The 27,780-nt window shown below is 46.1% G+C and overlaps 1 protein-coding gene across 3 annotated transcripts; it reads left to right on the top strand.

The window, feature by feature from the left end:
• Nucleotides 1–27,344, top strand: LOC147606426 (NAD-dependent protein deacylase-like). 3 transcript variants are annotated; one of them, XM_086791789.1, is made up of 9 exons: nt 1–123; nt 257–320; nt 641–736; nt 825–892; nt 23,448–23,550; nt 25,822–25,962; nt 26,202–26,399; nt 26,483–26,574; nt 27,012–27,344. In XM_086791789.1, exons 1-9 carry the CDS (start codon nt 98–100, stop codon nt 27,094–27,096), a joined length of 873 nt encoding a protein of 290 aa, XP_086647915.1. In that variant the 5' UTR covers nt 1–97; the 3' UTR covers nt 27,097–27,344. The 3 variants fall into 3 exon arrangements, with proteins under 3 accessions (XP_086647915.1, XP_086647914.1, XP_086647913.1); XM_086791788.1 differs by having other exon boundaries at nt 41–159; nt 25,843–25,962; XM_086791787.1 differs by having other exon boundaries at nt 44–159.
• Nucleotides 27,345–27,780: the final 436 nt, after the last annotated feature.

The following is a 27,780-nucleotide window of genomic DNA, read 5'->3' on the forward strand; positions in this document are numbered from 1 at the left end:
AAATAAACGATAATGCTATTTTTCTTAAATTGATTATCTTTCTTATTGAGGCAGATCTTCTCTAGTCCTGCAAAACAGCAAGCTTGTTTTCATTTTGATGCTACGCTTTTCATCGTCGCGGAGGTATGGACCTGCCATTTTTATAGAAAAAATCGATTTGTAAGTAAAATTTTGGTGATGTTTTTTGTAATATTATGATTTTTTCACGCCCAAAAATTCAAATAAACACAGTAAAGTGTGAATCTCTCAATCTCAGGAGCATGGCACATCTGCAATTACCTGATTTGGAAAGCTTCTCAGCTGCCCTATCCAAAGCATCAGTATGGTGATATACATACATATACACACCAAAAAGAGTAAATGCTTGTTCAAAAAGAGTAAAAGAGTAAATGCTTGTTCAAAAAGAAAAAAAGCCCTTTTTTTTGGGGGTAGTTTTTGATCATGAAAACAGTATGTGTTTTTGTTCAGGAATGGGTTGACCACATAATATACACCATGGAAGAAATGTTTTTTTTTTTCACACTATTCCATTTCCTAATGTTTCATTTTAGAGCAGCTTTTTTTGTACTAACAGTTGGGTTATGGAGCTGCTTTTTTTTGATACCAATACTGTCATGGGTTGGGTGGTGTCATGCTGCAGAAAATTACGGTGCTCACGGGCGCCGGCATATCTGCAGAATCTGGAATCCCGACATTCCGCGGCGAAGGCGGCTTATGGCGTACATGGAGTGCCACAGTAATTTTGACACTAGCATGCCATTTATCATATGTTTCATTTTGATTTGACTTTATCAAATTGTTTTTTTTCTCTTCCCCTTCTGAAGGAGTTGGCAACACCTGAAGCATTTGCGGCGGATCCTTCCTTAGTTTGGGAGTTTTACCACTATAGGAGGTAATTGGTGTTCCAAACAGAAAGAACTAAATAAAAACCAAAAGATTTAGGGTAGCATGATGTATTGTTAATGGGAGGTAGCTACTTTACATACATACATACAATGTATGTATGTATAATATGTATTTATGTATAATATGTATAAGTTGTATGTATAATATGATTTAGGGAGAGCCACACTGTTTCTTTGATGAGATGACTGTTTGATTCCCAAGTAAGTTGTTTGGAGCAAAGGCGGGACTCGGCTTCTGGCTTTGTAGCACATGTGGCTGCCCCATGTGTTACACTTGTTGTATGATGTATATGGAGAGGCCTTGTGGTGCTATCCATCTTCATGCTTTGACATACCAAAAACTGTCTACTCTCTGCAAAGCCAAATGCATGAAGCAAGACAAAGCCAGCCATTGAAGCCACTGTCATGACCTTTGTGGTGCCTCGAGGGTTGTGTGCCCTCTGAGCAGCTAAAACATTGTGCCCAAAGACATTGCTTCACAACAAGACTTTGAATTAGTGTTTGGTCAGAAAGCTAAGGGTAAGAAGGATTGCAATAGTCAAAGATCAAGATAAGTCCAAGAAATCCAAAAAGAAAGCATGTTTGAAGAAGCATACATTGCGTGGGATATTAAAGAAGTGATGCTTGTAAAGTATTCTGGTGGAAGGGGTTTGTCAAAGGTGGCCATATCTTTTTGCATGAAACTGCACCTACTCTTGGGCTCTGTGATGTGAGTGGGGTTATAGCACACAGTCTATGCTATGCATGATGGAGTTGCTGGTTTGAAGCTTTAAGAGGAGACTTTCATGGTGTTAAGATTTCACTTTGGTTTTTGTCAAGTTTGGGAAGTAACCTGAACTCTCCCTGAACTTTCTATTGCTATACATCTAATGCACTGAATTGTATAGACATTCATAGAAACACTAATTAGTGGGAATGGTTCAGCCACACAGGCACTAGGTCTTAATGCCGTTACATGTGAAGGTGACCACCTGTGATTCACCACTATGGACGCAAAAGAAAAGAAGGTAAAGATAAGGCAAAGGTACCTATGTTTAAAGCCCAAAAGAGGCCAAGCAATGCAAGTTGAAGCATCAGAAGCACTGATAGGTTAAGGTGAGGGAAATCAGCAAGAGAAACCAGTGATGAAATATGGTGGAAATGGGTTGGGCGTTGGGATGGTGCTGCAAATGGGCTTTCAGATAAGTATCATTACGCCTCCTCCAAAAGTAGCTAGCACATGCAGAAAGGGACTCCTAGTCCTGATTTTAGCATTCGGTCCTTTCGGTCTTTGGAGCATATTTCCTTGCTACTGAGAGGAACCCTGCAGGAAAGGTTTGGACATCTAGCTGCAGTATTTATTGTTTGGTCTATACACAGCCCTTGAATCCCTCCTTCCAACCAAAAAAAAAACCTAAAGGTCAGTTTGTCAGCCTGCTGGGGTATAGCCAACATGAGGAGATAATCCCTCTTTGACCCCTCTCTCTGGCCTTTTCACTTGCAGCCCATGGTCGGTGGGCCGGCCAGGGCTGGTTTAGGGCTAACAATGGGTAGCAAAGGTTACAAAGCCTTTTGAGATTGCTCCTCTTGCTTTTCCATTCTTAAATCGCCGGTTCGTTGCTGTCCATATACACCAGTTTCTAGTGTGTCATTCTCATAGGGCATGCGCCTTATGGGCTTGGAAATGTAGTACAGGAAATGGGCAAGTACGGGCATTGTGGACATTATGGACCAGTTTGGGCAGCTTGTGTGTATACATGGGGTGCCCAACATGGGTCATGGGCCGGACAACCAGGCACACATGAGAAAAGCAGCATTAAAGGCATGAATATCTATTTTTTTCCTGATTTTCGCAAGTAGTGGGCTGTGACTGCTCGACCAGCCAACAGGGGCTCCCCTCCTATATAAAGGGCGTTTGGAACTGATTCTCCCCATCTCAAGTTCTTGAAGACTAGCAAATCCAGCCCTCGAACAGGAGATCTCAAGGAGTCCAGAGCTGTCCCAGAGCACTGCAGCAGGTTAGTCCGAAGCTCAACAGGCCTCCACTTTAGCAAGACCAGCAGCTCGGTATGCATAGTCGCCATCAGGAAATCAATGTGGAACAGCCTAACACATGCCCACAAAGGTCTAGACATTCAAGCATGTCAAGCTAATTATTGGTAACATCTGTTGGTACATTGTATAATCTAGTAATAAAGCAAATACACCATCCATATGTTATAAGTCATCTCCTGTCCAGTTTTATACACCAGGGCCTTTGTTGTGGGTGTGCCCGCCCTTATGAGGTGTTTTATCATTTTTCCCCACTCTCTGCATTTTTCCCTTATTTTTTCCATTTTTTCTGTGGCTTGGGAGGCAGCCCTGAAATGGTAGGAGGATCCATTTGCTGGCCGACTACATCAGGATGTGTGTACTGGAGCTGGCCGACTGTACTTGACCAGTCGTGGACCCTCAATGCTGGCCAACTGGTTGCATGCTGCTGGCCGACTTGATGCAGTCGTGGAGTGCCTTTTTCAGCAGGCTGACTGCTCATATGGGGGCATATAAATAGGTCCCCAGCCCCCTTGCCACTAGTGTATCATACCCGGGATTTTCTTGTGTATATAGAGCAGAGTTACATGCCTATTTCTCTCTCTCTCTTGTGCTGTATTTTTTCTGCATGCGTTTTGCTCTAGTGTTCCCAGATCTGGTCATCATCTCCGCTGCATATTCTGACATGGTATCAGAGCCTAGGCTCTAGATAGTTCTTGGGATTTGTGTGAGCAAGAGGGGGGCTGTTGTGTGGCTGATTGGTGGACTGTTTTGGACTGTTCGGGAAGAGGAGAAGCAAGAGGACGGTGGGCTGATTTGCTGGACAGCCACTTGCAGGTATTAGTTCTTCTTTGTTCCCACCGACCCACCCTTTTCAGAGTACATCCCGCAATGGCAGATCTGTTTGAGATGGCCGAGAGGCATGTGAAGATCCCGACACTCCCCACGTTCCCGGTGGACCGTCAGTTGGACGGGAGCAAATACGGCATATGGAAGGTTATGATGGAATCTGTTCTGGAGTCTTACGACCTCGTTGATTTCGTCGTTGTTGGGGTTCCACGGCCGGAAGTTGAGGAAGGGGAGTTACCGTCGATCCGAAAGGACCGGGAGGCTCAGACACAGATGTGGGATTGTGCGTGTCAACGCCAGGGTCCGTTCGTTTATCTTTCTCAACTGCACACCCACACCACAGGTAATCAATCATGTAAAGCATATGACGCTGGCCAGAGGTATATGGCAGCATTTGGCCTCTCTTTACAACAGGGTATCGCCCATGAAGAGGATTTCCTTGGAAGTACAAATGCGGGTTATGAGCCCTGCAAAGTCGTCGATGATGTGGGAGCATATTAACAAGCTGCAGGCTCTTCAGCAGGAAGTTCTTCAGGCTGGGAAGGAGATATCGTCAGAGGACATGGCCATAATGTTGCTATCGCATTTGCCCTCTTCGTACTCAGCATTTTACTTGTCTTTGATTACCAGTGGCAGGCTCAGCACCATCACGTGGGAGGAGCTTGTGCCCATGGTCCTGGACCAGGAGGAACGATTCACGAACCCTCCTCAGGGTGGAGGTTCGGAGGCCTTAACTGGCCAACGGTCGAAAGGCCGTAACTCGGGCAAAGGGAAGGCTTCATCGGAGAAGTCTTCGGAGAAGAAGTCCAACGCCGACCGCGAGAAATTGAAGGCAGAGAGGACCTGTAATGATTGTGGCGAGAAAGGCCACTATTGGAGGCAGTGTCCCAAGCGGAAGACCGAGAAGGGTGAAGATTCCTCAGCAGTAATCATGAAGACTCCGGCTTTTGTGCACCTGGAGGTGATGGACGCCGATGTTTCATTTTCTTCAGGCAGGGAGGAGATTGGAGGACTCTCCGCAACGGATACTCAGGAGTGGATTCTAGATAGTGGTGCTTCTAGGCACATGACTCCTTCCCTTTCCGGTTTACAGGATCTCTGCAGGCTTTCTGGTCACATTCTTACTGGGGATACGTCCACTATCCCAGTTCACAGTGAGGGCAGGATGGAGATAGTTCCCAATGGCAGAGAGGGGAAGCATTCCTCCCAGGTATTGTATGTTCCGGCACTCGGTTTTCATCTGTTGTCAGTGCATCAGGTTTGCAAGACTGGCGTACGGGTGGAGTTTGATGAGCATTTTGTTGCTCTCTGGGACAAAGCAACAGGCCAAGTGGTTTGGGAAGGCGGAGTGGAGAATGGAGTTTACAAGCTTTCAGCACTCTCTCTCCGAGGTCCTCAGGTTTGTGATGAGTGGCAGTCTGGTAATGGCCACTTAAGTGTGGATACGCTGCAGGTGCAGGCTTTCCGGGACCAGATGGTGGATAGCTTGCCAGTAGATGGCAGCAGTTGGCAGGAACTTTCCAGTACTGATGTTGGTGGTTCTTGTGTTCGTGAGTCAGAGGAAACTGAACAGGTCACTTATGCTCTGATGTCTCGTCGTGTTCGGGACAAAGAACCTCCAGTAGATGAGGATGTTCTTTCCACGGGGACCTTTCGGAAAGCCAGGCAGGTGGTAGCTGATTACTTGCAGAAGGAGGTGGTTTCTCTAGGCTTCGTGGTTCTGGATTCAAAGGGGGTGGTTGACAGGTTTCAGAAGGCCTTGCGTGGTCTTCAGGAGGTTTCCAGGACTTGTTTTTGCACGGTAACAGGTGTTGATCCTTGTGAGCAGTGTGATGCTTTTTTGACTCAGGAGCAGAATGGTTCATTGATCTGGTTGATGGACACCAGATTGGACGGGAGCTTCCTGATGAGGCGGTTGAGCTCATGGTTGCGGATGACTCTCTGGGAGGCAGGATTGCGTTTCCTGTGGTTTCTGCGGCATGCGAAGGATCATGGACTCTTTTACACAGGAGGGGGATTGTTGGATGGAGTCCGACTCCATGGTTGGAGTGACTCAGTTTGGGGAGGAGATCCGGACACGAGGAGATCTACTTCAGGCCCAGGAGCAGTTTTCCGGAGCAGTAAGAGGCAGTCATCTTTTGCCTTGTCGCGGACAAAGGTAGAGTACCGGGCTGCTAGTGATGCTGCTTGTGCGGTGGTGAGGATGCAGAGGTTGCATTGCAGGTTTGGGCTTCCACTGGAGGAACCCATGGTCATCCAGAGGCGCTTTGTTCGTGAACAGATCGTTGCTGATGACATCTTGCTAGAGTTCTGTTCGACGGAGGACAGTACGGTGGACCTCTTCACGAAGTCGCTCTCTCAGGATTTGCTCAGGCGGCACCCCAGCTCCCTGTGGTTGGTTTCACGGCCAGGAGCTGAGAGGGGGTGTTAGAAGTCATCTCCTGTCCAGTTTTATACACCAGGGCCTTTGTTGTGGGTGTGCCTGCCCTTATGAGGTGTTTTATCATTTTTCCCCACTCTCCGCATTTTTCCCTTATTTTTCCCATTTTTTCTGTGGCTTGGGAGGCAGCCCTGAGTTGGCAGGAGGATCCATTTGCTGGCCGACTACATCAGGATGTGTGTACTGGGGCTGGCCGACTGTACTTGACCAGTCGTGGACCCTCAATGCTGGCCGACTTGATGCAATCGTGGAGTGCCTTTTTCAGCAGGCGGACTGCTCATATGGGGGCATATAAATAGGCCCCCAGCCCCCTTGCCACTAGTGTATCATACCCGGGATTTTCTTGTGTATATAGAGCAGAGTTACACGCCTATTTCTCTCTCTCTCTTGTGCTGTATTTTTTCTGCATGCGTTTTGCTCTAGTGTTCCCAGATCTGGTCATCATCTCCGCTGCGTATTCTAACATCATAGAGGGGGCCCTTAAGTGGGTGATTGGGACCCTATGTACACATCATTTTAGTCTCATAAACCCTTTGGGTCTTTTGAAGACGTTAATAACTCTTTCTTTCTTTCTTTCTCCTTAATCTCTTCCAATCAAGTTATCGCATGGCTCATCATAAATCCACGACATATGTAGATTGGTATAAGAGCTTTTGGCTTTGATAAGGCTGTGTAATAATTTTTTCTTGATGTGGACAGCTTACTTGAGCTCCTGGGAACGCCCACACATCTCTAGTGGATGATTCGCACCGATACATTGAGCAATATTGAAGAGACTCTTCTCATGGAAGAGGAATCACCAGAACCCCAAGTAACCACCCCAAATTTTTCACATCAGGATGCATCCAACATACCTACTATATGAGAGATGTGTGCCATGTTGCAGACAGTCTTGCTGAGATAGTGGCTGACTAGCAATGGGAAGCCGAGGTCGCTTGCAGTGCACCTAGGAGGTATGAAGGAACCAAGTGTTTACAACCATCCTATACCAAGCTCTACATGCACTGTCAATGTTAAAAAGTCAACTGCCCGTGCAAATCTAGTTTAGTAAATATGATGGCAAGATGGATTCTAATGCTTTAGATTCATAGTTACATCAATTTGCTGCTTACCTTTCAATAATACATAGGTCAGATATGGAAAAGATTATGCTTGATGCCTATCACTTGATTGGGAACGCTTTGCGTATGTTGGCAAGGTTGGTTAAGAAACAACATGGACCCCTTTTCCCAAGTTCTTACCTACCAGTGGCCTAAGTGTGAGGAGGACCTCAAGGCTCGCTTCTTGCCTCCCAATTCTTGGACGATGAGTTTAGGGATTTTGATAGAACTGGAACTGGTCCTCACCTTTGCCAACTTGGTCACTTGGTTAGGGGTGCAATCGCAAAAAATCCAACAAAGGCTTTCCTATACAGACTGGACCACTAGATTCAATGGGATGTCTGTAGTCTTTATCCTAGGACATTAGCCATGCCATCACATTGGCCCAAAACATGGAGATGAAGTACAATCATGGAAAGCCTAAAACAGCCCAAGGGTTTGTACCCAAGCCTTACCCGAATGGGGGAAATAAGGCACCTGGCATACATCACGGGTCTTCTCAGAGCCAGAATCAGTCAGTCCAAGGGATTTAAGCCCTGATTGACTGCTGACCAAAAAGCCAAGGAGACAGCCAGCAAGATTTCACAAAGGTTTGCAGACCTGAATCCAATATGAAGCCCGAAATGCTAGACTGGTCATTCAACAAGTAGAATTTGTTTGCAATTTCTTGTTGCTTCCTTTACAGGTAAGGACGTGATATGGGGCATGAAGTGGTTCCATAAATTTATGCCAATACTAGATTCGGACAGGCACTTATTCACGATTTTATCTTATCATCTCCTTCTCCGAAACCACAAGGAAAAGGAATTGGAGCAACTGGTGATCAATAGATACCAAACTGACTCTTCCCATGCCCTACTATACTCCCTTGAATTCGAAGGGCCACTCCCTAATTAGGCAAATGACATGTACAGGATGGTGGAAAATATAATTTGGAGACATCTAGGCCAACTAATCACAATCTCACTTTCTCCAAACCAGATTAGTGCACTCTTGATCTAAGAGCTCTATCCCCAATAAACAGTCAACACATACACGGGGTGCCAGGAAAGTAACCATTAGCTCTGAAGCTTAAGTGTCAGTGGTTCCCAACTGTAGAGCATAGCTCGTCGATATGTATACACGTGTGCACTGTGGAACCTCTTGCACAAATCTAGCTGCAGCAGGGTTGGGATTTGATAAGGCTACTGGTGAAATGCAAGCGTGAAGAGAGAGAAAATGAACAACTCAAGACTTCAACACACAATTCTAGTCCTTGTATTAATGGTGAATGTCTACAATGAATTGGCCAAGCCAGCTGAGACCTGGACGCCACATTTGGCCATCTTGGCTGTTCCAAACACTGCCCAAATCCATGCAAAACTGGTTGGTCAGATCTTTAGGGTAGTACATGTGTGTCAGGTTACTTGCTCGCCCTGCTTCTGTGAGTTGTTCTCCCATTGCTTCTGCAGCCTGTGCCTGTAATCAATGGGAGTGAACTCTTTTACTTTTCACCCAATGGGTAATCGTCTCAATTTTCCATGACATAATGCTCGAGTTAATCTTCCCACATAGAAGTCCGGCTCCTCTCAGTGCTCTCGGGACAAGATAAAGCTGGAACACAACTGATGAAACTGGCCTTCAGAAAACTTGACGGGCGGTGAGCACACTTAATCACACTTAAATCTCTTTACGAATTGGAATAATAAACTTGGAAGAAGAAGAAAAAGAATAAGTGGAGCTAGAGTGCTCTTGCACAAAAGACCAATTGGCCCCAAAGCGTGGCGCCCCCGCAGGTATTTATTTATCAATCGAGGTCGGCGTAGCCCTTGTACAATTCCTGAGAAGAAATCCCCTTGCTCCACGTAGAGGAGATCTCCTTGAAGCTTTCACCCAATTTGTGTTGTGGGATACAAGAGCCTTGGCCCCCTATTTATACAAGTCTAGGGGTGAAAAACTATGCTTTTCCCCCTTAGAGAAAAAAAACTATACAAGTGCCTTTATCTCATTCAAAAACTCTTTGAATATTTTCTATATATATAAAAAAAAGCACGGCGCTAGCGTTTTCGAAAATCCCACGCAGCTTTCTCTTTTTCACGATTTGCTGCCCGGTGCTTTTTCTCCATCGCGTTTTTCCTTGCTGCCTCGCGCCTTTGCGTCTAGCTACCCGTCGCCTCTCTCTTGTGCTGAGTGCGGGTGCCAGCCGCCTTTGCCTCTCTCTCTCTCTCTTGCTTGTGTGTGCCTGTGCCTGCCACGTAGGCAGCGCCTGTGCTTGTGCAGCCAACTGCCATGTGTACCAACAATCAGCCCGGCCACTTGCGCTTCTTGCAGCCAGGTGTACCACACACACGTGCGCTTCAGCCAAGTGCCACATCAGCTACAGTCCATCCTGTGCAGCCAGCCGTACCACTTGTCAGCTGCCACGTCACCTGTGCCACGTGGCAGTGCCATGTCAACTGCCTGCCATCAGTGCCACGTGTCGGCTGCCTATACCTGATTGTACTTGCAGAGCTAACCCAAGATGCCTCAGCTGATGCTCCTGCAACAAGATAAGAGAGAGAAAAAAAAAACATGCACACACATGTACACACACACACACACAACATGTATCTATACCCTCACACGTGTACAATCTTACATATGCTGCATGCATATACAGAGTAAAACATGATTAGTGAATGCTAAATATGCTTAAAACATAATTACAATGCTTAAGAAAAGAGGTAAAATACTCAATCCTATAGCATACCCCCCCTTAAAACAAAGCAATCGTCCTCGATTGTTCATTCAAAGGATCTGCCAACTGAAACAACAGAACCTAAGAGAGCAACGAGAAAACTATGTCCTGCCAACTGAAACAGAACATTTGAATAACATAAATCAAGAGCATCCACCTCGTGACTAGTCATGTACCCCTGGATGCTTTACCTGCTCTGCTCATGGCCATCCCACAGGACCCACGATCAGTAGTACATCATGAACATGAGTAAACACTGATGCATATCAAATGAAAGTCTAGAATAGGCGTCTCCATTCTCTCAAAAGATTCGTATATCCATGAATCAAACCATGTGACTAGTACACATATATCATAGAAATCCCATAGGCAAATATACTATCAGTTCAGTATCTCGGGTGTGCTGATAAAAACACCAAGCGACTTCCTGATCTCATCCAAGTGAACTTTGTGACAAGGGAGCGGAGTCACCCCCCTCTCGAGTAACAGGTAGTACTCCGGAATCCACAGCTGAACCTATTGAAGCACTTTCTAAGGTAGGCTCCAAACCAAAAGCCTTGAGGTAAAGTTGTAGTATCCTCGGTGAATCTGCCAAGTCACCCTCCTCCATCCACTTCGAATCCATAGGTGAATAGTTCACAAACTTCACCAGATATCGACGTGAAACTTTTCCTCTGACTTTTCTTTCTTTATGTGCCAGAATCCGTTCCAGTTGAAGAATCTCATCAAGTTCTTCTACCTCTGGTTGTGTCTCATCAATTTGATCTGGAGGCACCTCACCTCTGAAAGGTTTCAGAAGACTCACATGAAATGCATTATGAATCCTCCAATGATCCGGTAACTGAAAACGATAAGAATCATCACTCATCTTCTCAATCACCCGGAAAGGCCCATATAACCGCATACTCAATTTAGGATATAAGCTCTGTTTATCCTTCATTTTCTTGAGTCTAGCCTTCTCGAATCTCAAAAGCACCCAATCACCCAATCAAAAACCAATGATCGACGGTGAAGGTTTGCTGTTTTCCTCTGTTTCTCTTGAGTCCTTTGAAGAGCCACCTTGACCTTCTTGTAAGCCTCATCCATATTCTCCACAAAACGATCCGCCTCGAAGATCTTATCTTTTGTATGCAGGATTGGAGGTACTTTCTTCCCGCCTTCCACAATCTCGAAAGGTGCCTTACCTGTCGAAGCGTGAATGGTGGTGTTGTAAGCAAACTCCACCAAAGGAAGATACTTTTCCCACTGTTCCTTATGATCCAAAACATAACACTTTAGAAGATCCAATACAACTGACTTTTGAATGGTGGTGTTGTAAGCAAACTCCACCAAAGGAAGATACTTTTCCCACTGTTCCTTATGATCCAAAACATAACACTTTAGAAGATCCAATACAACTGAGTTGGCAATTTCCAATTGCCCATCTATTTGTGGATGAAAAGACGATGAGAACTTCAACAAAGTCTTCATGTTCTCGAACAATGCTCTCCAAAATAAACTCGTCATTCGAGGATCTCTGTCACTCATAATATATGTGGGCATCCCATGGTACTTGAAGATATTTGTCAAAAATATCCTCACCATTTACTCTGCATTAATCTTCTTCCTGACTGGAATGAAATGAGCTTGCTTGCTGAAACGATCCACGATAGTCCAGATGCCATCATCCCTGCTCTTTGTCCTAGGAAGATCAAAGATAAAATCCATAGCAGTACTCTCCCACGGTCTATCTGGAATAGGCAAAGGATGAAGTAACCCAGGTGTCTTTTGACGGTCATACTTCACCTTCTGACAAATGATACAATCACGAACAAAAGCGTCAGCATCCCTGCGCATAGTAGGCCAATAAAAGAATGCCTCCAAAGCTTTCACTGTAGCCTGAATACCACGATGGCCTGCATAAGGCGGAGCATGGCATTCTGTCAAAACCTTCCGCCTCAATCGAGATGTGTCACACAATTTGTCATGCATCATCAAAAATCCTTCCTTGAAAGAATAATGATCAACTCGCTCTCCTTCAGTCAAACGATCAAAAATCTGCGCAAAATGTGCGTCATGAGCATACTGTTCTCGCATATCATCAAGTTCATGATGAAAGATAATAGAGACGACGGCCACATGTGGTTTCCTAGACAAGGCATCCGCAACCACATTCTTTTTGCCATCCACATGAACAATCTGAAAGTGAAACATGGACAAAAAGTTAGCCCATCTTATATGCTTCTCTGAGATTCATTTGAGTGAGGAAGTATCGAAGAGTCTGATGATCACTCTGAACAATGAAATCAGCCCCAAGAAGGTAATGCTTCCAAGTAGAAAGAGCATGAATAATCGCAAGAAGCTCCTTCTCATACATTTGTAGATTCCTTTCTGCTGGTGACAAAGTTCTACTCTCATAAGCAATAACATGTCCATCCTGCATAAGAACAGCTCCAATGCTATTCCCGCATGCATCACACTGTACCACAAAAGGTTCATGTAGATATGGTAGAACCAAAACTGGACGAGTGGTTAGCTTTTCCTTAAGCTTGTTGAAAGCTTCCACTTCCTTCTCTGTCCATCTAAGTTTTACATCCTTTTTGGTCAGGTGATGTAAAGGTGAAGCAATTTCTGCAAAGAATCGGATAAACCTCCTGTAATATGAACAAAGTCCTAAGAAACTTCTCACATCATGAATAGTCTGCAAATCCGGCCAATTCTTTATCGCTTCAACTTTCGCTGGATCCATCCTGACGCCATCCTTAGACACTGTGTGCCCAAGAAAGTGAATCTCCTGCATGAAAAATTCACTCTTCTTTCCATTGACAACCAACCTATGCTTTCTGAGTTCCTCAAACACTTTGGTCAAATGCTCCCGATGCTCCTTTGAATGAGAAAACACAATCATATCATCAAAGAAGGTGCCCACAAAAGCACGGTGGGGTCGGAAAATCCGATCCATCATCCTGTTGAAGGTCGCTAGAGCATTCGTAAGAACAAAAGGCATAACCAAAAACTCATAAAGTCCAAAAGTTGTCCTAAAAGCTGTCTTGTGCACATCTTCTGGCCTGATGCGAATTTGATGATATCCACTCTTTAGATCAATGCGACTGAAGTAAGCTGCTCCCTTTAACCGATTCAAAATATCATCGATTCGCGGTATAGGGAATCTGTTCTGGATGGTAATCTTATTCAGTGTCCTATAATCAATGCACATCCGCCAAGAACCATCTTTCTTTTGTACCAAAAGCACTGGTGAACAATAGGGCGAAGAGCTCGGCTGAATCAACCCTTTGTCCAACAGATCACGCACTTGGCTCATAATCTCTTCTTGTTGGGCTGCACTCATCCTATAGGGTGGCTTATTCTTTGGTGAACTTCTAGGAATCAAATCAATCCCATGATGATCCTCAGGCCTGGCAGGCAGCAATTCCCCTGGCAAAGCCTCTGAAAAACAATCCTGAAAACTTTTGAGAAAGTCCAATCTTTCCTTGTCCAACTGAGACAGGTTAGAATCTGTGGTATCCTGATTCTCTTTAACAAACACTAAGTAAACAGAAAGATGTTTCTTTATTAAACGAGAAATGGCCGAAGTCGATACAAGAGGAATAGATTCTCCTTTAAGCTTTACATCAAGAGTGTGTTCCTTATTCTTGTGAGTGAGAGAGATTTTCCTGTTGAAAGTATCTACTACCGCTTTAACCTTATGGCACGAAGGCATACCCAACAAAACATCACAACTCTCCAAAGGCATAATGTAGAAATCATCCTCTTTGTCCGTGTAAGTCTGCACAATGAGACGCGGTTTCCAATGATTGGTGTAACCTCAACCGAATGTCCAGGACAAACCAAAGTAGCCTCATGCAACACACCCATCTCCTCTGGTTTGATGCCCAACTTTGCTGCAAGTTCGGGGGTGATGAAGTTTGCATGAACCCCAGGATCAAAAAAGATCAAAACTTCCTGATCTCGAAGTCTTCCCCATGCTCTGCACAACTCTGAAGATGCATCCCCTTGCGTCAACCCTATCAAGTCAGGTACTAGTCTAGCGGACGGTTTTTGTTTCTTTGCTTTAGGCTCTTCCTGTGAGTCATCTGCGTTTTTAAGTGCTCTCTTCGGACACCTATAGTACCGATGTCCCTCTTCTCCACAAGAGAAACATTTGTTGGTAGCTATAAGTTCTTTCTTTTCTTCATCTGTTCTTTGAGGTAAGGGCTGAAATTTTCTCTTTTTGGATTGCCCCTTCTCTCGTGGTTCAGTGTTTTTGGTCTCCTTTGACTCTTTTGCCTCTTTAAATGCCTTCTTTGAGAAAAGACGTTGATCCTTGAATCCTGACATCTGACCAGTAAGCATGGCATATCCAGTCTGAGCATTTTCTATCATCTGAGTCATATTAATGACCTTTGTTTTAATGCAATAATCACGAAGCTCCTTGGGTAACCCACAACAATATGTCTCTACCTGCTCAACTAGTGACACGGACCTAAAGGATGTGACCGGTAGCAAAGCATCCCAAAATTTCTTGTTATACCAGATCGCTACAATCTGTGGAATCTAATCGATGCCAAGCTGTCAAACATCCACCTCAAAAGTCGGTGTCAACCATAAAGAAGAGAAGATTTGCTTGAACTCCACCCAAGTGCTAGGTGCTATACCCTGATGAAGAAGTGTCGACCACCATTGAAGAGCATTTCCCTTTAGGAAAGAAGCTGCCTTTTGTACCTTAGATGCCTCTGTGAAGTTACCACCAGAAAATGCCGCATCAAACTGTTGAATGAAGGTGAGAGCCTTCAAACAATCCTTTGCACCACTAAAAGTATCAAACTTTACTGCAGCACCCCCCCTCTTTATAATCTTTTGGCTTCTCGCCCTGAACAAGATTATCATATGGATGTGGCTTGAGAAAAGAATTGCCCACAGCATTAGATCCCATGCCCATCATACCACCTCCCATACCAGGCATACCAAAAGCACTTCCACCACCACTACCACCACCACCACCACCACCACCAAACGTTCCATACATACCTCCTAGCATACCTCCATACATACCTCCATTCATACCTGGTTGCATACCATAGCTCCCAGTCATGCCCATGTTGGGTACACCCGTCATGGAATGAAAGACAGAGCCTCCGCCAAAGTAACCAGGATGAGAAGTATTAAAAGGGTGTCAAAATATGCAGCGGAGATGATAACAAAATCTGAGATCACAAGAGCAGTGGAGTGCAGAAAATAGACATCACAAGAGAAGGAGAGAGATAGGCGTGTAACTCTTCTCTATACACAAGATCCCGCAATGAAAACTGAATACAACAATGTGGGGGCAATGGGGCCTATTTATATGGCCCCAAACTGCAATCGGCCAGTGCTGAGATGTGCCGCCAGCCCACACGACTAGTACTTCCAGTCGGCCAGCTCCATGTGCAAAAGAGTGCAGTCGGCCAGCTCCAGTTGCTCCTGCCAGCATGTGGTAGCCACCCACACCATGGAAAAATGGGGAAAAAATACGGGGAGTGAGGAAAAATGAGAAAACACCTATACAGGGCGGGCACACCCACAACAGAGGCCCTGGTGTCTAATAAAGACAGGAGATGACTTCTTACACCCCCTCTCAGCTCCTGGCTGTGAAATCAACCCCAGGGAGCTGGAGTGCCGCCTGAGCGTAGCCTAAGGTAGAGACTTCATGAAGAGGTCCGTCGCATTGTTCTCCGTCGAACAATAAAGTAGCAAGATGTCACCAGCCAAGATCTTCTCACGGACAAAGTGATACTGTATCTCTATGTGCTTGGTTCAGGCATGGAAGACCGGGTTCCGAGCAATAGCTATACAACTCTGGTTATCGCACTGGATGACTGTGGGCTTCTTCTGTGGAAACCCAATCTCGCCTAGCAACCTCCGTAGCCACGCAACCTCGCAAGCAGCACCACAAGCAGCCCGGTACTCTACCTCTGTCGAAGATAGGGCAATAGTTGGCTGCCTCTTACTGCTCCAAGAAACCGCTCCTGAGCCGAGGGTAAAACTGTAACCTGAAGTGGATCTCCTCGTGTCTTGATCTCCTCCCCAATCTGAGTCACTCCAACCTTGGAGTCTGACTCCATCCCCTCCTGTGTAAAAGAGTCCTAGATCCTTCGTACTCTGCAGATACCGCAAGATCAGCAATCTTGCGTCCCAATGAGATTTCAATGGCGTCTGCATAGAAGAGCTCAACAGCCCCACGGAGAAGCTCAAGTCCAATCTGGTGTTCAGCAACCATATCAATGAACCAACCAACTTCCGATATTGCGAGGCATCAACTGGCTCACAAGGATCATTAACGGTTAACTTTGTGTTTGGGTCCATCGGCGAAGTAATAGGCTTGCAGTTCTCCATCCCAAAGGCCTCAAGCAACTCATGAACATACCGCTATACTGAGAGACAAAAAACCCCCTCTGGGTCTACCAGATCTCCAATCCCAAAAAGAAGTGGAGTAAGCCTAGGTCGGTCATCTCAAACTCCTTTGACAAGGCAGCCTTCGTCACGCCAATGTGCTCCACATGACCGCCGGTGAGAATGAGATCATCCACATAAAGGATGATAATCGTAACCATGCCACGTTCCCGAAAGAGATACAGGTTGGGATCTGCAACCGATCTCTGAAAACCAGTCCGAACAAAGAAGGAATCAATCTTCTGATTCCAAGCCCTGGGAGCTTGCTTAAGACCATACAAGGCCTTACGTAACCTGTACACCATCCCTTCTGATCCTGGAACAACAAAGCCTGGAGGCTGCTCAACATACACCTCCTCCTGCAGGTCACCTATAAGGAACGCAGATTTTACATCCATTTGATACACTGGCCACCTCTGAGAAGAAGCAAGGGCAAGAACAGTCTGAATCGTGGTCATCCGTGCTGTTGGTGCAAAGGTATCCTCGTAGTCGATGCTTGGCCACTAAGCATAACCTTTAGCCACAAGTCTGGCTTTGTGTTTGTCCACCGACCCATCTGATGCATATTTGGTCTTAAAGACCCATTTGACACTAATGATTGACCGTTTCGACGGCCTCAGTACCAACTCCCATGTTTTGTTCTTCTCGATGGCATCAAGTTCCACCTGCATGGCTTTGTGACTCTGCGATCTTCGAGGGCCGTCCTCTGTGGTCCACTCGGAGGGTAACTCCGTGACACCTGACTCCCGAAGGGTGTCCAACAACCGCTTGGGTACTCGAACAGATTGTGGAGCCTCCTACTGTTTGCAGGGGCTCTACTCCAGCTGCGGGCTCAACCTCCTTTACTGACTGAGGTGGATCAACTGGAACAATAGTCTGGGAATCATCATCAGACTCTTCCAGATCTCCAAGAAGTGGCGGCTCCTCGACAGTGGATACTGGGACATGCTCATCAAAAACCACATCCCGGCTGACAACAATCTCATTCCTATCTGGATCATACAATCTGTATCCCTTGGAAAGAGAATTATACCCCACAAATATAAGCTTGCGGGATTTGGAGTCAAGCTTCCCCCTGTGCTTCTTCGGAATATGTACATACGCATCACTCCCAAAAACACGGAAGTGAGAGACATCAGGTTTCCTGCCAAAGTATGCCTCAAATGGAGTCATATTAGGTACTGAAGTCGTTGGAGACCGGTTGAGGGTATGGACAGCCATTGCCACAGCCTCTCCCCAAAGTGGACGAGGAAGATCACGATGCTCTAGCATGGTCCTCGCCATCTCCACCACAGTCTTGTTTTTGCGTTCTACAACTCCATTCTCTGAAGGCGATCCTGTATTGGCCAGTTCCCTCTTGATGCCATGATCTGCACAAAATCTGAGAAATACATTCGAGGAGAATTCACCCCCTTGTCAGCCCTGAGAGTCTTTACCTGCAATCCAGACTCTTTTTCCACCATCACGTGCCAATCCTTGAACCATGCAAAAGCTTGGTCCTTTTGTGAAAGAAAGTAGACCCACGTGAATCTGGTACAATCATCAACAAGCAGCATAAAATAGAGAGATCCTCCCACTGATGGTGTCTGCTGAGGTCCACACAAGTCAGTGTGAATCAACTCCAATGGTTTTGAAGCCCGCCGCGTGGAAGTCTGCTTCGGAAAGGATTCCCTGTGCTGCTTACCACGTATGCAAGATCTGCAACGTCCTTGCCTGCTACCAACATCTGGCAAGCCAACCACCATCTGGTCCCGGAAAGCTCACCGCAGTGCACCCACATTTAAGTGGCCAAAATGAAAGTGCCACAGATCTCCGACCTGAGAACCTGTCACTGAGGAGAGTGCAGAGAGCTTGTAGATACCATTCTCCACACCGCCTTCCGAAACAACCTGGCCAAACTCGCGGTCTCGTAGAGCAACCGAATGCTCCTCAAATTTCACCCGAAAGCTAGTCTTGCATACTTCATGCACTGACAGAAGATGAAAACCAAGAGCAGGGACATAAAGAACACGGGAGGCATGCTTGCCTCCCTTGCCGTCGGGAATAATCTCCATCCAGCCCTCACTGTGTATCGGAATGGTGGTGTTGACGCCAATGAAAATGCAACCTGACTGCCGTTTCAGATCCAGAAAGAAGTCACGGGACGGAGTCGTGTGCCTAGAAGCACCACTGTCAAGAATCCATTCCCGGGTGTCCTTTGCGGTGAAGCCAATTGCCTCCTCGCTCGAAGACGATGAAGCATCGAAGTCCATCATCTCTAAGTGCACAAATGCAGGAGTCTTTGCAGCTGAGGCTAAAGAATCAGTACTCTTCCCAGTCCGCTTAGGACACTTCCTCCAGTAGTGGCCTTTCTCGTCACAATCATTGCAGGACCGCTCGGCCTTCAGTTTCTCTCGTTCTGAGTCAGGCTTCTTCTCAGAAGACTTCTCCGATGAAGCCTTCCCTTTGCCCTTGTTGTTATTCCGGCCTTTCGATCGTTGGCCAGTTAAGGCCTCCGAACCTCCGCTGTGAGGAGGGTTCGTGAAACGTTCCTCCTGGTCCAAAACCATGGGCACAAGCTCCTCCCAGGTAATGGTGCTGAGCCTGCCACTCGTAATCAAAGAGGAGTAGAAAGCGGAATACTGAGCAGGCAAGTGGGACAGCAAAGTAATGGCCATGTCTTCAGATGATATCTCCTTCCCAGTCTGGAGGACTTCCTACTGAAGGGCCTGCAGCTTGTTAATGTGCTCCCGCATCGTCGATGACCTTTCTGGGTTCATAACCCGCATCTGCACTTCCAAGGAGATCCTCTTCATGGGTGATACCCTATTATAAAGAGAAGCCAAGTGCTGCCATATGCGTCTGGCTAGCGTCATATGCTTTACGTGATTGATTACTTGTGGTGTGCAATTGAGGAAAATAAATGACCGAACCCTGGCGTTGACACGATCCCACATGTGTGCCTGTGCCTCACGGTCCTTCTTCATTGACAGTAACTCCCCTTCCTCTGTTTCCGGCCGTGGAACCCCGATAACGATGAAATCAGCAAGGTCATATGACTCCAGCACAGACTCCATCATAACCTTCCAGATGCCGTAATTGTTCCCGTCCAACTGACAGTCCACTGGGAACGTGGGGAGAGTTGGGATCTTCACATGCTTCTCAACCATCTCTAACAAATCTGCCATCGCGGGGATGTAACTGAAAAGGGTGGGTGGGTGGGAAAAAAAAAACTCTAAACCTACAAGTGACTGTCCAGCTACTTAGCCCGCCTTCCTCTTGCTACTTCTCTTCCCGAATAGTCCAAGACAGTCCACCAATCAGTAACGCAACAATCCCCCTCTTGCTCAGAAAACTCCCAAGATCTTTTAAAAGCCTAGGGCTCTGATACCATGTCAAAATACGCAACGGAGATGATAACAAAATCTGAGATCACAAGAGCAAGTAGAGTGCAGAAAATAGACAGCACAAGAGAAGGAGAGAGATAGGCGTGTAACTCTTCTCTATACACAAGATCCCGCAATGAAAACTGAATACAACAATGTGGGGGCAATGGGGCCTATTTATATGGCCCCAAACTGCAGTTGGCCAGTGCTGAGATGGGCCGCCAGCCCACACGACTGGGTACTTCAGTCGGCCAGCATAGAAATCACCCACGACCCCTACTGAGCAGGTCGGCCAGCTCCATGTGCAAAAGAGTGCAGTCGGCCAGCTCCAGTTGCTCCTGCCAGCATGTGGCAGCCACCCACACCATGGAAAAATGGGGAAAAAATACGGGGAGTGAGGAAAAATGAGAAAACACCTATATAGGGCGGCCACACCCACAACAGAGGCCCTGGCATCTAATAAAGATAGGGGATGACTTCTAACAAATGGTTTCCATGGGTAGGTGGGGGAAAAGAAGAAGAAGAATCGGGGTATGGCTGAAAATTTGGGTAGATGGGAGCCGAATGTTGAGGCTTAGCTTTCTTATCAGACCCTTGCTTCCATGGTTTAGCATCAGCTTTGAAGTTTTGTGGAAAACGTGAGTCCTTTGCGAGTTCCATTAATCCCTCCATCAAGCTCTACATCTTTGCTTCATAGGTGGCATCGTCATCTTCAGCTTTTGGCATATCGGAAGGTATTTCTTGTTCGCTTTCCTCATCTTCATCGAAGTAGTCGTCCTCTTCTGAAGATAAATCCTTCATCTCCGCACTAGTTCCAGCCATAGAATTAAATGTGTCGACCACAAGCTCGCCCCTTGAAAAAGTTGATGATGGATCCCGGCAATGGAACCTTGAAACTGGCCTTCAGAAAACTTGACCGGTGGTGAGCACACTTAATCACACTTAAATCTCTTTACAAACTGGAATAATAAACTTGGAAGAAGAAGAAAAAGAATAAGTGGAGCTAGAGTGCTCCTGCACAAAAGACCAATTGGCCCCAACGCGAGGCACCCCCGCAGGTATTTATTTATCAATCGAGGTTGGCGTAGCCCTTGTACAATTCCCGAGAAGAAATCCCCTTGCTCCACATAGAGGAGATCTCCTTGAAGCTTTCACCCAATTTGTGTTGTGGATACAAGAGCCTTGGCCCCCTATTTATACAAGTTTAGGGGGGAAAAGCATACTATACAAGTGCTTTTATCTCATTCAAAAACTCTTTGAATATTTTCTATTAAAAAAAAAAAAGCACGGCACTAGCGTTTTCGAAAATCCCACGCAGCTTTCTCTTTTTCGCAATTTGCTGCCCGGCGCCTCTGCGTCTAGCTGCCCGTCGCCTCTGTCTTGCACTGAGTGCGGATGCCAGCCGCCTTTGCCTCTCTCTCTCTTGCTTGTGTGCGCCTGTGCCTGCCATGTAGGCAGCGCCCGCCGCCTGTGCTTGTGCAGCCAACCGCCATGTGTACCAACAGTCAGCCCAGCCACTTGCGCTTCTTGCAGCCAGGTGTACCACACACACGTGCGCTTCAGCCAGGTGCCACATCAGCTACAGTCCATCCTGTGCAGCCAGCCGTACCACTTGTCAGCTGCCACGTCACCTGTGCCACGTCAACTGCCTGCCATCAGTGCCACGTGTTGGCTGCCTGTACCTGATTGTACTTGCAGAGCTAACCCAAGATGCCTCAGCTGATGCTCCTACAACAAGATAAGAGAAAGACCAAAAAAAAACATGCACACACATGTACACACACACACTAAACATGTATCTGTACCCTCACACATGTGTACAATCTTACATATGCATATACAGAGTAAAACATGATTAGTGAATGCTAAACATGCTTAAAACATAATTACTCAGTCCTGTAACAACTGAACGGGCTGTGGCAACAAAAATGGTGGACATTTCCCTGGTTGAATTCATAACCACCTCACCATCCATCTTCCTATTGAACTTGGGAGGCTTGGGACCACTCTTCAGGTGTCATGTGGGATGAGTCTTGAATCCTTGCAGTACCTTTGGGATGAGCGGTGGATGGAGAAGAAACTTGGTGGAGAGGAATCCTGTGATGGGGATTGGCATGTGGGATGAGTCTTGCATCCTTGCATTACCTCTGCGGGACCTCTGTGGCGAATGGGGGATGGTGAAGAAGAATGGGAACCCAGTGGCGAGAGGGATCATGTGATGGGATTGCTGATGTCACCCATTGGAATACTGATCTAATATGAACGGTGACTCCTGTGCTTGATCTTTGCATGTCTGAGGGGCAGGAGCAATGTTTGGAATGCTGTTCACTGCATTGTTTGAAGAGGTGATTGGACTGCTTGGGCTTATCCACCTCCTGCTGCTTGTGATCATCCTCCACGTTCCAAGACTTGTGGCGGCCACCCATTGACTTGAAATCCATAGCCCGTTTGGCCAGAAACTCCTGCTGGAGGGCAGCTATCTGGCAATCAAAACAGGCTGCCAGCATCTTGAGCTAGGCTTACATCTGCTCATCTGTAGCCATGAGGAAGAATGCTGAAAATTAGCAAAAGAAAAGAATACCCAAAAGCAACTTCCCCCAAACCCTGACTATGCTTTCCTGATTCTACCCGAATCAGGCATACAACACACATCCGGCAAGCATAATTGGACCGGCCACCAGGGTTGGCCACCCACATGCATGAAAAGTAAACCTTAACTTAAAGGTGTTTTATTGGCAATTCGTTGGTGGCTATACAACCAGCCCATGACCAGGAGGGGATTTGTCCTATAAATTGGCTCCCTCCCCTCCTGATTCAGTCATCAATCAATCAAGCCTCCTTCAACAGTCAAGAATCCAGTGAGGACAATTTCCATCAACTTGGGCTTTTCTTCCTGATTGTTGATCATTTGTAACTTCAAAATCCAATCATGCTCTAATCTGTTGTATAACTGGGCTTGGGTTCTTGGAAATACAAAATTAGAGTAGACTGGTAGTGTATGATTGTGTCGTGCAAATCTTTGCTATTTGTCTTTCTCTGCTAGCACATTCTTTGCATTAGTAGCTCTACATTTGGTATCAAAACCTAGAGTTCTTGCAAAATTATCTTTTCCACTATCCTGGCTCAAAATAGGCTGCAAACTGTATGAGTCTTTGCTGGCTTGCTCCATGCTACCACCTGCACTGTTCACCTGCTGTCCGACCTGCCTTGGTTTCTGCTTCCTGCTGATCTGCAGGTGCATCACACAGAGACTATAACAAATTTCTTAATTTTCTTTTAATGAGAATGGAGTTTTAGGAATGAATTGTTAAGAGGACGCTTCTGCAAACCAACTGTTTACGAGGCTTGAAGCCAGCATCAGTGACCATGAGAGGGATAATAACACGTGTCATACATGAAGTCAATCAATTATTCTTCAAGCTTCGATAATTCATTTTTCACATTGTATCATTCCTTGTTGTTTTGAAAAGCTTATTTGTATGTAGGTTAGGACTTTTGGTTGTGCCAATCAATTATTCTTCAAGCTTCGATAATTCATTTTTCACATTGTATCATTCCTTGTTGTTTGAAAAGCTTATTTGTATGTAGGTTAGGACTTTTGGTTGTGCCAATCATGTGAATGGGCTACTTACTAGAGCGCATTTACGTAACCAGGGTGGTGGTTTCGAAGTGTAAACCCAACTCTGGCCACTATGCCATTGCTGCATTAGAACAACGTTGCAAACAAGAGGGAAAAGTCTTCACTTTACTTACCCAGGTTATCTTCTTGCTTTTATGCATTCTCTCCTAAAAAATATGGAAGCATCTTGTGCAATCAAGTTCCACAGTTTGAATTAGATGTAATTCAGGTGGCTTACTGTTGTTATGTTGAGTAATTGAACCAACAAAAGGGATTTATTATAGAAATTAATCTCAACTTTAAGCCCAGGGAGATTCTCACTCAGGTTATCATCTTTGCTCCAAAGGCAACACCAAAGTGATGCCCCACTTCCCTCATGAGCTTCTTTCTGCAACTGGGAGACAGTGTGGGCAGATGGTTGAGTTACCTAGTACTGTTGCGCACACGTGGCTGGATACCATTGCTCAGAGAGGCTCTTCCTCAACATAGTGCAATTCCTTTCTCGGATGGCTCTCTAGAGGGTCGAGTGCACAGGTGTGAGACAATGTGCACAATGACAGAGGCCATCTGACTGCTAACAACCTGTTCAGTCCTGTCCCACCTCCCACCCAAATTCCCTCTCAACATTCCCTTCCTGCTCCTCCCCCCCCCCACCCACCGCCGCCGCCCCTCAACTCCTTTCTTCCTTACCCTTCCCCCCAAAAAAGTAAAAAGAAAGAAAGAAAGATAAGATCCTTTATAAGTCAAAAGAAAACATCCATGTAATGTAGACTACGACCCTTAAAAGAGGCCGAACAAGTACAGGGAACCATCATATGAGGTCGATGAAAACCTAAAAACATAAGAGAGGGGAGCTAGAGAAAGTCCTTCCAGTGCTCTGTTCCCTGGCTAAAGACCACGAAATATCAACTTAGGGCTCTGCTCTGAACAACACGATCAATGAGATCAAGGCCTCCCCGTTGAGGTGGCTGTAAAAGAACTCTCTAGGCCACCTTGGTCCTTGCCCTAACATGGTGGGTTCTAAGCTATGGCCCCTGCGGTCCTCAAGCATGTTAAAGTCTCCTCCCATGCACCAGGCGTCTGCAGGGGGCAGACCCTGGCGCTCTTGAATCCAAAAGGCAGTGTGATCCGCTGCTCCGTTGGGAGCATAGATGTTGAGGAGGCCAAGTCTGGTCTCACCAACTTGGAGAATCAGCCACTGAGCTCGTCCAGGGACTATCGTGCTTGTGTCCACCACCAAGGAGGGCACTGACTCTCCCACTGAAATTCATACTCCACCCTGATTCCCGAGGGTCCAAAGCTGGGGACAGTAAAAATCTTCCCACACCGGCTGTGAGGTGATGTTCTTGGATCATGAGCACATAAACAGCTGCCCCCACAAGGGCCCTATGGAGCTCGGCCTTGATGGTTGACTTGCACCTTTTGCAAAAGGCACCTCCAAGGCCGCGAACATTTCATGAGACAATACTCATGGCTGAAAAGCTAGGTGTTGTGCCACGGTCAGTCTCTCCACCATGGCATGGCTAATCTTTGGGGTGGGTTTCGAGGGGCAGCAGTGGAAGTTGCTGCGAGTTTGAAGCTTCTCCAAGTCCCTCGGATGTGGGCGAAGAGATGCACCCACTACTGCCTAGCCTGCTGTGGCAGGACCTCCCCGAAGAGTTATTTGTAGACCCCGCACTCCATTGTGAAGCCAAAGTGGAAGAAAATGAAGAGGTGTAGCCCCTTATGCCCAGGGATGAGGCGAAGGAGCTTCATCGTAGCAGTATCCCAAGAAGCACTGATGGCATCTCTGACCCAAATTTCTTCCACCATCTTAGTACACTGCCTGGTACTACAGAGTCTGAGTCATGGCCTTGTTGTTCCAGAGTCACACTCAGGGGAAAGAAGAAAACCACCACTCTGACATCGGCACGGGTTGGGCGGGAGTGGTGCATGACCGCATAGCAAGTTGAGGTCATCCCCCTCTAGGTACTCCAATAACAGTGGCGTTACCACCTCACATTTATGCATCCCCAACCTCCCAGTGAAGAAAATTTAAAACAGGACCCTGTCAAATCTGTCTGAGTCTGTGCCAAGGACTCACAGTCCTCTTGATCTCAACACCTGTCAATGATGATGTTGAAATGTTCTGGACCACCATAGTCTGACATGCCAAAACTCGGAAGACACTTCCCCCTGTTCGAGCAAAACTGAGCAATTGTACATGAAGCCTACGTACTCCCACATCTTGAAGTCTGCTAGCTGCTTCTGTATTAGAACTCCGAAAGTTCCATGATCACACGCATGTGTGCTATTCCTGTGGGATCATGTGCAATCATAAGTGGTTGTCTGCACTTGCTATGTTTGATCCAGCAGATTCTTTTCAATTATTTTTTTGAGTGTCCATCAGGGAATATTTATCTTTTCCAGAATATTGATGGACTTCATCAGAAAGCTGGAAGTAAAAAAGCTGTAGAGCTACATGGGACCCTCTGGAAAACTCGTTGCTGCACTTGTGAAGATGTACAGGAGAACCTTGACATTCCTATTTGTCCAGCTCTTGAAGGCAAGGTATGCATGCATGTGGGTACGGTGTATCATGTATGTATGTATGCCATGCATGCATGTACAAATGTGCATGTATGTATGCATGAACGCATGCGTGTTTTGTCTTCTATAAATATTTTGGTTCCCTTATCAGTAAGCACGTTGACATTGAGAGACATGCATAAAGGAGGTGTCTTCAGTCTTAAATAGCTAATATACCTTCAAGTATTTCTTCTATTGTTGAAGAATCCCCTCTTCTGCAGGGAGCTCCAGATGTAAACGCAACAGATGCTCGCATTCCAAGCATCCAACTTCCACGCTGCAAAAAATGCAATGGGCTGTTGAGACCACATGTGGTCTGGTTTGGTGAAACCCTTTTTCCTGAAATTTTGCAGCAAGCTTATGATTCGTTGGACAATTGTGCCCTCCTTCTTGTAGTTGGGACATCCGCAGTTGTCCAGGTCTGCTACCCAACTTGTTACATGATTCTCAGCCATAGCTGTTTTCAGTTACTTGAGCGTCTAACATGGGTGTTTATATACAGCCTGCAGCAGGTTTTGCTCCAATTGTAAAGGGAGGAGGAGGTCATGTTGCAGAATTCAATGTTGAGGATACACCAATAAGCAGAGCTTGCAGGTTGACACTTAACCTTCTCCCTTATATAATATTAATGTGAGCCAAATCGTTATGCTAAGGTCCACCAAAGGTTTTTCGTATGTTTATTACTACCATTTCCTATGGTGACATAGAGGTTGTTCCCTGTCATGATGTGGGATGCTTGTTTGTGGGGAGCGGTTTGTATGATGTGTAGGAGCGTGCCTGTGGAGTGGTGGTGGGGGGCGGGGGGGGGGGGTGTGGAGTTGGTGGGCATGTGCACATGCTTGCGGTATAGATGCATCTGCAAATTTGTGTGGTCATCTAGGTCTGGTTCTAGCTGTGATATTGTTGCTTCTCAGATAGGAATTGTGTTGTGCTTGAAGTGCGCGAAGTGTTAAAATAATGTATGCATTTCTACATGAGGTTTGGCTGAGCATCAGTGTTGGAAGACTAAACTTGCATGTACATTGTAACAGTTTCAGGTTTCTTGGGAAATCAGGAGAGACTCTCATGCACGCTCTTGGTCTTCAACCTGATGAACTTGGAAAGCAAGAATCATAATTATCTTAAAAGTATGCTACAGAGTTTTCCTTGCCACAATAAAACTAATCCATCATTATAAAGAATATGGAAAGTACGAACATTGAAAGCGTTGAAAAACCAGTAGCCAACGAGCGTGTGCGGCTTAGACTTGGCAAGCCCATGCTTATGGGTCCAAAGAGATGTTTATGGGGTTTGGTGTGGCAAAAGGATGTAAGTGTGAAGGGCCAGACCTTAAGGTTATGTAATAATTAAAAGTTTTTTGTGTCTTTTTGATTGTTGTGCTTATCTTGGTGGCTGAGTCATGTGTAGCTTCATGCTAACTGAAAGTGATGATCCCTTGTGTTCTCTTGGCTTATCCCTGCTTAGACAGTGTGAACAAGTGCCCAAGTCATCTGCATAGCTAGGGTTAGGGTTGTGTGTCCCAGATTTGGTACCAGAGCTGGTTCTCATTTGGGGTGAGGGGATGTGCGTAGGTTGCTTCGATCAACATGAGCAATTGCTTATCTGATTGACGATCCTAAATCAACTCACATTATAAAGATGGCACCTTGTTTGATGTGAATGCTGCTATTGTTTGTTTGAGCGAGAAACTCTGCCTGCAAAAAAGGCCAAGGTCACCTCTTCTCGATTGACGATTAGCCTTTCTATTACAGAGGAATTTTGCTATGAGATTGCAGTAGGAGCCGACAAAAGCATATGCAC

This window comes from Cibotium barometz, chromosome 57, assembly GCF_041138505.1.
Source record: "Cibotium barometz isolate CiBa-2024 chromosome 57, ASM4113850v1, whole genome shotgun sequence".
Lineage (NCBI taxonomy): Eukaryota > Viridiplantae > Streptophyta > Polypodiopsida > Cyatheales > Cibotiaceae > Cibotium > Cibotium barometz.

Excerpts from the sequence above, each read along its gene's own strand:
- LOC147606426 (XM_086791787.1), top strand. The coding sequence starts at position 98 with ATGCTACGCTTTTCATCGTCGCGGAGGTATGGACCTGCCATTTTTATA. Across the intron at positions 737-824 it reads GGCGTACATGGAGTGCCACA|GAGTTGGCAACACCTGAAGC; the intron begins GTAATTTTGACA and ends CCCCTTCTGAAG. Across the intron at positions 26,575-27,011 it reads CCAATAAGCAGAGCTTGCAG|TTTCAGGTTTCTTGGGAAAT; the intron begins GTTGACACTTAA and ends ACATTGTAACAG.